The following is a 13,358-nucleotide window of genomic DNA, read 5'->3' as shown; positions in this document are numbered from 1 at the left end:
TGAGATTAAAACATACACATGTGAATACATAAACACTCACATATAAACTGCATCACTATTTTAATTTTATTGTTTATTTCTTATAACACTATTTAACTGACCAGATATGTAGCCTTTGTCTTCCCAGTTAAATTTATAAGCCCCTTGAGAAATGAAACTCCTTTTACCTTCTTTATATGCTTGGTAGAATCTAAATTCAGCAGGCAATTGGTAGATAAATTAACTGTTTTTTCAGTTTACTAAGACTTAATGGGAAATCCATTTTGTGTGTGTTATTTCTTTTTAAAAGGAAAATTAGAAATTCTTGTGTTTTAATACAAAAATGCTGAAGAAATTCTTTCATAGGTAGCATCTCAAAGTGTTAAGAGGCATAGTAATTCACATTTGGTAAGAATGTTCACTGCACTGCACCCTAGATACATGGATGGATGGATGGGTGGACAGATGCATGGGTGGATGGATGAACAGATATGTGGGTGGATAGACAGATGAGTGGATGGATGGATGGAATAGTATAAGACCACATATGTGTGTCCATTCAGCCTTATCTTTGAGATTGTTTTGGTAACCAAAATCCTGCTTCTAAATTTTCTAGTGATTTATCATGATCTTAAGAGTCAAGCAGTGCCTCTTCCTCTCTACATACACATTTACATTTAAAAATTATTAATTAAGGGATTAAATCAATTAAGGTCAGGTTAACTGAGATTTTACTGTATAGTAGTCCCCGGAATATCTGGCTCTTACAAAACCTCAAGGATACAGTGGTTAACTCCTGACAATATTCCAAAAAGCCTAAAAGAAATCACACACCAAGTTTTTGACTAACCAGTTTAAATAAAACATTAACTTTCTTTACTTTTTTTTTTTTTTTTTTTGTCTTTTTCCATGTCTGGCAACGGATCACAACCCTCAGTGTTGCCCCCGTACCGGACCGGGGACCGGCAACGGGATCGCAACCCTCGGGGTCGCTCCCGCGCCTTGCTCAGCCAGTGAGCGGGAACCGGTCTGTATGTGGGATCCGAACCCTCGGCGGGAGCGCCATCACGCTCCCAAGCGGTGCACTATAGCAGTGAGCCACCGGGCCGGCCCCATAACTTTCTTTACTTTTGACTGAACATACTGTTTGTAATTTGTGCTTACAGACTATGTTTGATTAATTTTGAAAAATAAGAAAGGGGTGAAATTAATTATAATGATTGAGTATGAGAATGCAGTTTATTAAATAGAGGTCCCCAAACTTTTCCTGACAAAGTGCTACTTATTTTTTCCAGAATTCTATGCCCTTGGAGATAGAAAGTTGAATACAAAAGTCAAGAAAATAGCTTTAAGTTGTATGGTCTTGTTTGCATGAAACTGCCTGGAATTATGGCAGAGGCACACTGGAAATAACCAGATACATATTTAAGACATATCAAATGAGCATGTTTTCACAGAGATTGATTTTGAATAAAATCTTTTAATGAAAGACCGATTAGGTTAATTTGTATCATGTGGGTCATTACTTACGTATAAGACTTTATTCATCTCTCAGGTCATTACTTACATATAAGACTTTATTCATCTCAGGTTCAATGCATCCATACTGTCTCCTCATTAGTAAATATCTAGTAACACTTTACCACTTAAATAAATTTACCTGGCCAGCCATCCAAAAATTTGTGTGCCAACTCCCTACTCTAACTCAAGAAAAGCTTGGGGAAAGTATTTAAGTTTGATTCATGATTTAGGAAGGAGAAAAAAATTAAGGAATTATGAAGGTACTTCGAAAAGTTCGTGGAAAGATTCACATTAGCTTCTAATTCAATTTTTCCATAATTTTTTTAAAGTACCCTCATCTTATCAAAAATGTGATAGGAAATTCACAATGCAAACATACAAAACCCTAGTAGAGAATTTCCAGGTTCAAATCTACAGTTCTGTGCCTAAAACAGTGCCTGACACATAGTACACACTCTATAAATATGTACTGAACTGAACCAAAGAAGGCAAGACAGATGCTTCCTACACTGTGGAACTGCAGTTAGGATATCATGTCTAGCAATTAGCCAAGGGCCAAAGACATGTCCGATTAGATGGGCCCAAGAGAAGGGCTCAGAAGTAACAAAACAAAAAGGTAAAACAAATCAATATTCAAAAATCACCATATGTTCACATAGTAATGAGATGAACAATCTAGAGAAGTCTATGCTGATCAGCCCTCTTATACAAATCCCTAAGAGGTAGGGGCAGTACTATATGCAAGGATTTTTTAGTGTTTAAGTCTAGGACATTACAGAGAGCTAACAGTTTTAGCTTAGCAACCAACTAAGACCATAATGTTCTAAGGAAAAATTTTCCTTAATTTGAAAAATACATTTTAGAAATTTAATCAGATCATATAAGGCAGTATTTGTCAAAGGGTAGTCCACAAACCACATCCATCAGGATCATTTATGGCATTATCAAAATGCACATTTCTAAAACTCACCCAAGACCTACAAAATCAGAATGGGGAAGATGGAGGGTGAATGCTAAGAATCAGCATTATCCCAAGTGATACACACCAAAATTTAAGGTCTGTAATATAAAATATCTATAATTATATGCAATAATATGAGAGATTCTTTTCTACTCCTAACTGTCCCTTCTTTCCATTGTTTCCTTATTTCCTAAAGATTTGTGTTCTCATACTCTTAGTCACTTATTACCCATTTTTCCTAGTTCTAATACAGTATTTGGAACATTCTTTTCCAGTTCTCTAGTGTACAGCCCACCCTCAAACTAAAATAACAATAGCTTTTTCTGTATTGAAAATAATCTACTATGCTATGAGAAAAAAAACAATTCTGATTTAAACAAATACCAAACCAATTTGGTAACCAACGAACATTTAATTTTTAATTCAAGTTTATTTGGATCTAGTAATTCAACATTATTAAACAATTAATATTATATAAAGAAGAGGAACCATATCTGATCTCTACTCACTGGTAATACCTTGCCTACTTGAGTAGTTTCTTTCAAGGTCATGTTGCAAGAGTCTTCCAGGGAATGTTGGTGTTTCTTTATTTAGCTTGAATTCAACCTGAAAAACATTATTTAAGAAAAAAGCATTTGGAGAAGAATTTAAAAGTAAGTAATGAAAATAATTATAAAATAATATTCAATAATTTATACATGCTACAACATGAACGAAGCTTGTAAACATCACACTAAGTGAAAGAAGCCAGACACAAAAGGCAACATATTATATGATTCCATTTACATGAAATATCCACAACAGGCAACATTTGTGGCTCCCAAGGGCTTGGGGAGGGGAGGAATGGGGAGCAACTCCTTAATGAATATGGGGATTCCATTTGGAGTGATGAAAAAGTTCTGGGATTAGATAGAGGTGACAGCTGCACAACATTGTGAATGTACTTAACGCCACTGAATTGTACACTTGAAAATAGTTTAAATGGTAAATTTTATGTTATATGTATTTTACCACATACAAAATCAGAATCAATTTCATGAGGTCAGATGAAAGAGCATGCTCTAACCTGAGGCACTTCCAATCCCTTATCACAAATTTGATTAAAAAAGTCATTTGCTCAAAAAAAAAAAAAAAAAAAAAAAAGCACACAATAAAAACTAAATGCTGTTAAAAAAAAATCACTATGTGTTGGCCATTAGAATTCCTTTAAATGTCCAATTATAACATAATAAAATTGTATATTTAAACCTTTCTGGTAGGAAGACTGAGAAAAACAAAACCAAGACAATCTCTTATAATTAGCCACAAAAGTCCTAAATATGTTTTAAAAGAATTATGATGTTTCTCCATACTATAAACATTATATTAGCCTTTGCATAATTATATCCTTATAATTTAAATGAGCTAAAGGTGTTTTCTCAAAACATATGTCCATGCAAGAGAAACTAAATGGTTTAGAAAGAATTTGGACAAGGTATATAGTTCCTATAAACAATATAATAGTAGGGTAGGGTTTGTTCAGTAAAAACAATTAGGAAACCTTTGGAGGAAATCCATTATGTTCAATTATAACAAAGAATATTTCCGGGGCCGGCCCGGTGGCGCACTGGATAGTGCGCCGCTTGGGAAGCGCGGTGGCGCTCCCGCCGAGGGTTCGGATCCCACATGCAGACCGGTTCCCGCTCACTGGCTGAGCGAGGCGCGGGGGCAACACCGAGGCTTGCGATCCCGTTGCCGGTCCCCGGTCCGGTACGGGGGCAACACTGAGGGTTGCGATCCGTTGCCGGACACGGAAAAAGACAAAAAGACAAAAAAAAAAAAAAAAAAAAAAAAAAAAAAAAAAAAAAAAAAAAAAAAAAAAAAGAATATTTCCAATTAATCTAACTAACCACTGTTTATTTCAAGATGATCAAATGGTCTATTTTCCAAGTGTTAACAGTTTTCGTATATGTACGTAATGTAATCAACAGCTGTTGCTTGACTAATGGTGTCCTTCCAACCACTTTCCTCCTGCCCTTTCTTACCCGCCTCATGCTGTTATCTGTAAACTATGCTCTGCACTTTAGAGTTCGTCCAGTGACATCTATTTAACAACTTTTTAGGAAACAACTAAATTGTGATGGTTGGAAATGTTCAACTCAGTCAAAGGAGGAGAAATCATGTTGTGTCTTGAGACAGTTGTGTGGGAGGTGGGTGAGTAGGTCTGAGTACTGAGGTAAGACAAGAAGGGGAAGAAAAACATATTTATCTCAAAATCTCAAAAATCAAATCAAAAGCCAGAAATTCTGGAAATGCCAGAAATATCATGGGCAAATAGTCTGGGGAAAAAAGAATCTTACATTCATATCTTAACTTCTAAATAACATTAAGCCTAACATATTTCCACTGCTAAACCTATTTTTTCTTCCCTGATTTTAAATGGAATATGTAGATATGACCTCCTAATTATCATGTTTAATTCAAAGATGCCATCAGTAGTAAGACATACCATTACTTTATCCACTTCTAAGAAAGAAAAAACTTCCCCAATAAAACTATGACATGCCATCAATTTAAAAAAGGATGCTAATTTCAGAAATGTTTAAATATCAAAAAATTTCTTGTAATCAAGTAACATTAAGTTTTTTAAAGAGGGCTAATTTTGGTTTTATTTTTTTCAGAAAATAAAAATTAGCTTTAAATTGGAGAACAAAGTAAAAAATCTAAAATTCTCAGTTCAGAACATACTCTTTAAATCATGCTGCTATTTGTATAGAATATAAAACAATTTATCTTCAATTTAAATACTAATATGCTTAAATCTTACTTTGCTTTTTTCAGGAAGCGATGATGTTTGAATAACCAGATGAAGCCCACAGTTCACCTGAAATGTAAAAATTAAACCATAAAATTTGCTCTTCACTTAAATACACATACACACACAGTCCCCCCAAATCACAGACAAAAATACAACAAAAAATTAGAATGGAACAGAATGCTCTATTTTTGTTTGTGTCTAGTAAATGAGTATGTTCTAAAAATTTTCTGAAAACAATAAAATGGTATCTAAGAATTAAAAGATTTCACTAATTTATTTTCCAAAATGTCGGCGGCAACTTGACCCTGTATACTTAGTACTTGAGGCTTTCGACATTTGCCATTGCAGGTCTAAATAACCATCTCATTGAGACAGGTGAAGGAGGTGAGAGGGTCTAATGATAAATTATTTCCCAATTAAAAATTAAAAAAAGAAGAAAAGTAATTGACTGGTTAAAGGAATTTAAATGAACCTGAGCCTTTCACAGCAGACCAGCTCCACCTTCTGGGGAGCCCAGATCTTGGACAGGACACTGAAAACCCATACAATATTAAATACTCTCCAGGTTCTTTGCTCCAGCCCATGAACCTCAAGGCTCTGTCAAACAATAGCTTGAGTAGACCCAGCGGTCCGGTCCCCCAAATACAGCCCATCACCTAGGACAAAGACGCCAGTCAGAAAAGACGATGCCAATGGAAAGAAAGAGAAAGCAGGAGGCCAACCTACGTTGTTCGCAGCCCGGCCAGAAATAGATCGGTATTTCCCGGGAATCATGGCAGGAGACAGTCCAGGATCTGTTTAGATGTGCCTTGGAGGTGACGCTACAGCGGAGATTCAAAGAGATCAAAAGAGGTCATCTCCTAGGCAACCTGCTCAGGGGTTACCATGGAAACTACCATTTCCGGTCTGGTCCTCTCCCAAATTAACCGGCCAACATAGTCGTTGTAACCTCTGGATTTATTGCTGGGGTCCCAATGCGTCAGCACTTCCTCGTTCTATTCTCACGGCTTCATAAAAACCGAGCGGGAATATTGGGAGGAAGATAAGATGAGGAAGAGGCTGGCCACATCGGTGGCTATGACAACTACCACTTCCGGTCCGTTCCTCTTTACGGTCCACTTCAGCGCGGCCCGCGCGAAATTTGTATCCCTCTGCCTGAGTCCACTTGCTCGCGGCGGCGGATTGCGAGGAGGAGGAGGAGGAGGAGGAGGAAGCTATCACAGAGCCCTCCCATTCAGTCCAACACTTCCGGCGACCAGAGGTAGGGAAGGAAACAGGCCGGACCCGGGGTCGACAGGTGAAAGAAGGACGCGCCTGGCCGAGGCCGCCGCGAGCAGCGTGCCCGCGTGCGCAGGGCGGGGAGCCCGGCTCCGCCGCACCTGAGGCGGCAGCCATGCCGGCCCGCTGCGTGGCCGCCCACTGCGGCAACACCACCAAATCTGGGAAGTCGCTGTTCCGCTTCCCCAAGGATCGGGCCGTGCGGCTGCTGTGGGATCGCTTCGTGCGGGGCTGCCGCGCCGACTGGTACGGCGGCAATGACCGCTCTGTCATCTGCTCAGACCACTTCGCACCGGCCTGTTTTGACGTCTCTTCGGTTATGCAGAAGAACTTGCGCTTTTCCCAGCGCCTGAGGCTCGTGGCGGGCGCTGTGCCTACCCTGCACCGGGTGCCCGCCCCAGCACCTGCGGGAGGCCTCGAAATGGGAGGAGAGCTGCACGCAACCGGGCATTCTGAGGCCGCCCCGGGTCTGGCCTCCTGTACACGCCTCCGGGCCGGGAAGAGGGCTGCGGCTTCACAGGTAAAGAGAGACCTGAGAGACCACCGAGGGTCATGGAAGGACCCCCCGGACTGTGGCTAGGCTCCTCCACTTAGTGTCACCTTGGGAAAGGCACCTCATCTCGAAAGTTTCTGTTTTCTCATCTGTAAAATTGGGAGTGTGCTTTAAAGGCTACTCCAAGGTTCCTTTTAGCATTAACACTTTGGAATTAAGCGACCCAGTTAGTTCTACGAGCCCCTCCCCCCAAACGCCCATACACAGTTTTGTCCTTCAGAGTATAGAGTTGCCTTCACTTGTCGCTCCAGAGTTTTTAAATATAAAGGGTTTCATTTGAGCAAATCTCAAGGATTAGGGATGCTTGAAACTTGTTTGCATAACGCTTTTTACACAAGCTTGAGGAAGGTCAATTATACTTGTCAAAAATGATGGGGGAAGGAGATGCGGAGGTACTGGTGAAGATGGGCCTTGCTGGTAAACAATCCCATTCCACCCTAAGCTTCTTTTTGACTGATATTAGCTGCCATTAAGGTAAATGTTTCTGGTGAGCTGAATTTCCCCATCGTGTCCTCTTTTGTCTACTTTTCTAGTCCTTATAAACATTGATTACTCTTATTTTGCTTCTGGTTACTACTACCTTCCCCACTTTCCACCTTAAGACTTCCGAGCCTTTGAGATTGATAATCAAACTTCAGTCCTATCACCAATACATAGATTAAATTATGGCTCATCATTGTATCTTAAAAGTGTTCATTTTTAGAGATGGGAAAAGTTCACCAAGAAATCACGTGATCTGTAACTGACATTTTGGCTTTGAATATACAGAGGTATTCATAGAATTTTAGAGTTGAAGGAAAACTTAGTGCTCATCTAGTCCAAAACCACAGTTTATGCATGAGGAAGTCCATTCAGGTTAGTAATTTCCTCAAGGGCTTGTGGTCCTTACTCTCTAGGTCCATTTCCCAGACCAATACTCTTTCTGCAATACCAGCCTGTTTCTTACATTGAGGTGGGTACTTAAGACCCTTAATGACATACTACAATTATTAGGATAAAGAACAAAATTACTAACACAATTTACATGTCTCTGCATGCCTTTTGCCCTGCCTACCGCACCAGCCCTATTCAAGGCCACTGTCCCTGTTGTTCACTTTGCACTAGTTTGCCGACCTTTTCAGTTCTTGAACATACAGTATTCCTTCCTATCAGCAAGACTTTGCTCAGTTGTTCAACGTTATACCCTGGAATTATGCCCCTCCCATTCTCCATCATCATCAGTTAAGTCTTTTTCCTTTAAAAGTCAGTTCAAACCACTTTCCTCTTGATCCCCTGGTTACATACTCTCATTCTTCATGTAATCCATATGCTTCAATAGCAGGTCCGGCAATAGCATTCATTACAATTGTCATGAAATAATTGTGTAGTTTGCTTAATATTTGTTTCTCATGTTAGAGTGTAAGCTCCATGAGAGCAGGGGTTACATCTGATTTCTTCACCATTGTATTGCCCAGAACAATATTTTGCAAACTTAAGGAATTCAATAAATATTTGTGGAATGATTACGTGACTGGGAGAACAATTTTTGTGTGTTATAATAGAATTTTCAATTCTCTGCCAGTTTACCTTCTGACCAAACTGTATAACTAAGACATCTGCCCTTTCTGTTAACCTTCTATCCACCATCACTACCTATCCAAACTTTGCCCAAACATACGAATATATATGTACATCCATATATAGATAAATGTAAATATGTATTGAGAGACAAATACTAAACATGTGCTACACATGCCCCCTTACACCATTTTTCTTCCCCATAATTATACCACCTAATCAAAAATTGTGGGAAGAAAAACCAGATTAGTGAAACAACCAAAGGTTTTATAATACAAAGACTAAACATTGAGAAACAGATCCAGAATAGATACAAAGTCTATTTTCCAATTAGTAAATATATCCAACCAACATTTCTAACAATACATTATGTGTAGGTTCTAATAATACTCACTTTAAAAGTATATCAGGTTAAAAAGTTTATTTCAAGTTAATAGCAATAAATGGTTAGCCTGGTCTGGATAGAGAACACTATAACATCACTAAGAAAGTTTGCTTGTGCTGCCTCTGATTCCTTCCCCCACTCAATGTTTTTCTTCCCAATCCCAGGACCAACTGACTAAAAATCAAATTCCTAGTCATTCTACAACATTTATTGAGGAGCTCTTGCAGACACTGTTCTGGGTACCTGGTGCTATATATAGATAAATATAAGGATGAATGTTCCCTGCCTTTAAGGAGCTTGAGAAAAGACGAGGCCACCTCCAAGGAAAGAAAGGAGCTCTAAGGAGTATTATACACTGATATTTTGCCTCATCAAGCTATGATTATTTTTCCTTAGCTATTAATTTTGTATCCTTTTTTAGAAAATCCAACTGAATTTTTTAAACTGTTTAATTGAAGCATAGCAAATACACAGAAAAGTGAATGAATCTTAAGTGTACAAGTACCACAAACTGAGCGTGTGTAACCACAACCCAAGTCAAAGAAGTAGAACATTGCTATCACTCCAGGAGTACCTATGTCACCCCGTCCTCAGCCCCTCTCCGCTCCTCAACAGTAACCAAGTTTGCTTTTTCTTTTTTTGGATTTCATATAAATGGAATCACATTGTAGGCATATTTTGTGACTGGCTTCTTTTGTGAGATTCATCCATATTGTTGCATATAACAGTAGTTTTTTTCCTTATATAGTATTCTATGGTATGAATAACAAAATTTGTTTACTTGTTTACTGTTGTTTAATGTTTGAGTTGTTACTGGTTTGGGGCTGCTATAAGTAATATTGCTATAAACATTCTTATACATGCCTTTTGGTTCACATGTGCACACATTTCTGATGGAATATACCTGGAATTGCTGGGTCATAGTATTCTATTAAATTTTAGTAGATACTACCAAATAGTTTTCTAAAGTAGTTGTACCAGTTTACAATTCTACCAGCAGTATGAGAGATTGCATCTTTCCACCTTCTTGCCTTCACATGGAATTGCTAGTCTTTCACACTTAAGTCCATTTGCAAGGTATGTAGTAGTGGGTTAACTTTTCATTCCTGATTTCTAATGAGTTTAGTAAGGACACACCTTTTCAAATGTTAATCGGATATGTGGCTAGCCTCTTTGGTGATATTCCTGTTTAGGTCTAGCCCATTTTTCTGGTAGATTGTCTTTCTTGTTGATTTAGAATTCTTAATAAATTCTAGCTTCAGGTCCTTTGACAGTTAAATGTTTTAAATATCTTCTCCCACTCTGGCTTGCCTTTTCATTCTTATCAGTGTCTTTTGATGTACCGAAGTTCTTAATTCTGATGTAGTCCAATTGACCAATCTTTTAAAGCTTAAAACATTCTACTGTGCTGTTTTCTATAATCTTTGATGCATTTACTTTTTACATTCAGATCTATAACCATTCAGAATTGATTTTTGTGTATTGTGTAATGTAGAATTTAAATTTCATCTTTTCCCATTGCCCTACGGTGTCAACTTTGTCATAAATCAAGTGTCGGGATATGCATAGGTCTGTTTCCACATATTGTATTGTTTCATTTATCCTTACATCATTATCACACTGTCTTAATTACTGTAGCTTATATTAAGAATTAATATCCAATTGATTAATTCCTCTTACCTCATTCATGTTCATGAATATCTTGGCTATTCCGTGCTCTTTAAATTTCCATATACATTTTTAAATTGGTTCATCAATTTCCACAAATTATCTACTGTGATTTTGATTGGGACAGCATTGTATTTATAAATAAATGTGAGGAGAATGGCATATTGCAGTATTGATTCTTCCAATCCATGAACATATCCTTCCATTTATTTGGGTTTTCAAATTTCTCTTAAAAACGTTTTATGGCACTCTATGTAGAAGTCTTATATATCTTTCATTAGATTTATTTATAGCCATTTGATTCTGCTACTGTAAATGATATTTTAAATTTTGTAATCTATAAATATATGTTGATAAATTGATTTTTATTGACTTTGTATCCAGGAACCTTGTTAAACTCACTTATTAATTCCAATAGTTTATAGATTCTTTTGAATTTTCTACATGTACAAAAACATGTCATCTGCAAAGAGTTTTTGACGTTCATGATTTTACTTCTTATTCTTTCTGTTGCACTGGCTTGAGCCTCCCATTCAGTGTGGGAGACAGAAGAGGTGGAAGGGAAAGCCTTTAATATTTCCCCATTTGATATGATTTTTGCTATAGTTTTTTTCTTTTTGTAGCTCCCCTTTATCATAAAAACAAATGTTCCTTTCTATTTCTAGTTTGCTATAGATTTAAGTCATAAAGAATGTTGAATTATCAAATGATTTTTCTGAATCTATTATCAATCATATATTTTATTATTCTGTTAATGTGTTGAATTGCATTGCTTGGTTTTTTTTGTTTTTTTTGTTTTCCTTTTTTGTCTTTTTTTATCGTGACCGGTAACGGGATCGCAACCCTCGGTGTCGCGCCTGTACCGCGACCGGCAACGGGATCGCAACCCTTGGTGTCACGCCCGTACCGCGCTCAACCAGTGAGCAGACTGGTCTCTATATGGGATCCGAACCCTCGGCGGGAGCTCCACCACACTCCCAAGCGCGGCACTCTGCTGAGCACCACCGGGCCAGCCCGATTGCTTGGTTTTGAAATATGAAATCAAACATGCATGGCTAAAATAAACCCAATGGGCAAGGTGTTTTATTATTTTTATATATTGCTTAATTTGGTTTGCTAATATCTAGGATTTTTGCATCTGTGTGCATGAATGAAATTGGTCTATAGTTTTTCTTTCTTGAAATGCCTTTCTCAGGTTTTGGTATGAAGATTATGCTGATCAATTTGGGATCATTCTCTTTAATTCTCTGAAAATGTTCATATAAACTGGCATTATACATTCACTAATAAATTTGGCATCAATATTTGGTATAATTCATTGATAAAGACATTAAGTCCTGGAGTTTTCTTTGTGGAAAAGTTTTAATGATGAATTCAATTTATTTAATAGTGATAGGGCTATTCAGAGGTTTTTTGTTTCTGTATTTATCCATTTTGATAAACTGTTTTTCTAAAAATTTGTCCACTTCATCTAAATTTTCAAATATGTTGACACAAAATTGTTTATGATAATCTTTTACTTTTTGGAATTCTATATGACCTGTACTAATTTTTACTTTTTTATTCTTTTTTTCTTGATCAGCTTCACCAGATGTTAATCAATTTTTATTAGTCTTTTCAAAGAACAAATTTTCATGTAGATCTTCTGTCTGTTATTTTTTATTTTTCATTTATTTCTATTATTTATTACTTATTTCCCTCTACTCTAAAATTTTTTATTTACTGTTCTTTCTTTAACTTCTTGAGAAATTAAATCAGTCATTGATTTTCAGAATTTTCATGGTGAATGGTAGATAGGGGAGTTAAGTTTCACATGCTTATTTCCCAAATGTAGAATTCAGTACAGTAGTGTTGATAGAAGAAACACTAACTCCTGAAATGGGAATATGTTAGAGATATTTTGTGGAATGCTTTTTGGCATGATGTTAATAATTTCAATCTAAATTAATCAAACCTAATTAATTATTCTATACAATATGTGCATTGAAGACTAAATTTCCATGTAAGCATGGCTTTATTAAGTCCCTCAAATTTTAGATAAGGAGCATTTTTATTATTATTTAGTGTAAAATATCCTAATAATCATTGTGGTTTTATCTTTTGTTCAGGGGTTATTTAGGAGTATATTTTCAAATTTCCAAACATATGGACATTTCGTAGTTATATTTTTGTAGTAGATTTCTAGGTCAATTACACTGTTGCCAGATAAAATATAATACATTGATTTAATCTTTTGAAATTTGTTAAATCTTGTGTTAGGCTCAACATAGTTTTCTAAATGTTCCATATGCACTTAAGATGAATATTCTGCATTTGGGTACAGTGTTCCATATATGCCTATTACTCATGTTTAAATTTCCTATATTCTTATGGAATTTTTGTCTACTTATTCCATTAATAGCTGAGAGAGGTGTGTTATGGCCTTCTGGTATGATTTTGAATTTACATATTTAGTCTTCTAATTCTAACAATTTTTCTGTTGTATATTTTGAAGCTGTGTTATTAGGTATATAGCGCTAATGTAGTGACACTAGCTTTCTTTAGGTTAGTATTTGCACAGCTCATCTTTTTCCATTCTTTTTCTTTTTTTTTTTTTTTTTTTTTTGTCTTTTTTCCGTGTCCGGCAACGGATTGCAACCCTCAGTGTCGCCCCCGTACC

General features: G+C 36.8%; 2 protein-coding genes across 2 annotated transcripts in view; one reads left to right on the top strand and one right to left on the bottom strand.

The window, feature by feature from the left end:
- The window catches only part of LRRC49 (leucine rich repeat containing 49), a gene marked incomplete at its 3' end in the record, with an annotated part of 100,851 nt that extends 94,575 nt beyond the window's left edge, over positions 1-6,276 (bottom strand). Inside the window, exons 1-3 of the mRNA XM_008582828.1 lie at positions 5,985-6,276; positions 5,268-5,324; positions 2,980-3,067 (exon numbers count right to left, since the gene is read on the bottom strand). Of these exons, the coding sequence (XP_008581050.1) occupies positions 2,980-3,067; positions 5,268-5,324; positions 5,985-6,032 (193 nt within the window). The remainder of the gene's footprint in view (positions 1-2,979; positions 3,068-5,267; positions 5,325-5,984) is intronic.
- A 231-nt stretch (positions 6,277-6,507) lies between these two features.
- THAP10 (THAP domain containing 10) overlaps positions 6,508-13,358 on the top strand; it is a 10,384-nt gene continuing 3,533 nt past the window's right edge. The window contains exon 1 of the mRNA XM_008582826.1: positions 6,508-7,056. Coding sequence (XP_008581048.1) covers positions 6,652-7,056 — 405 coding nt within the window. The 5' untranslated portion in view covers positions 6,508-6,651. The remainder of the gene's footprint in view (positions 7,057-13,358) is intronic.

The sequence above is a fragment of the Galeopterus variegatus genome, unplaced genomic scaffold (genome assembly GCF_000696425.1).
Source record: "Galeopterus variegatus unplaced genomic scaffold, G_variegatus-3.0.2 Scaffold2731, whole genome shotgun sequence".
Taxonomy (NCBI): Eukaryota; Metazoa; Chordata; class Mammalia; order Dermoptera; family Cynocephalidae; genus Galeopterus; species Galeopterus variegatus.
This window is presented reverse-complemented; position numbering and strand designations above follow the sequence as displayed.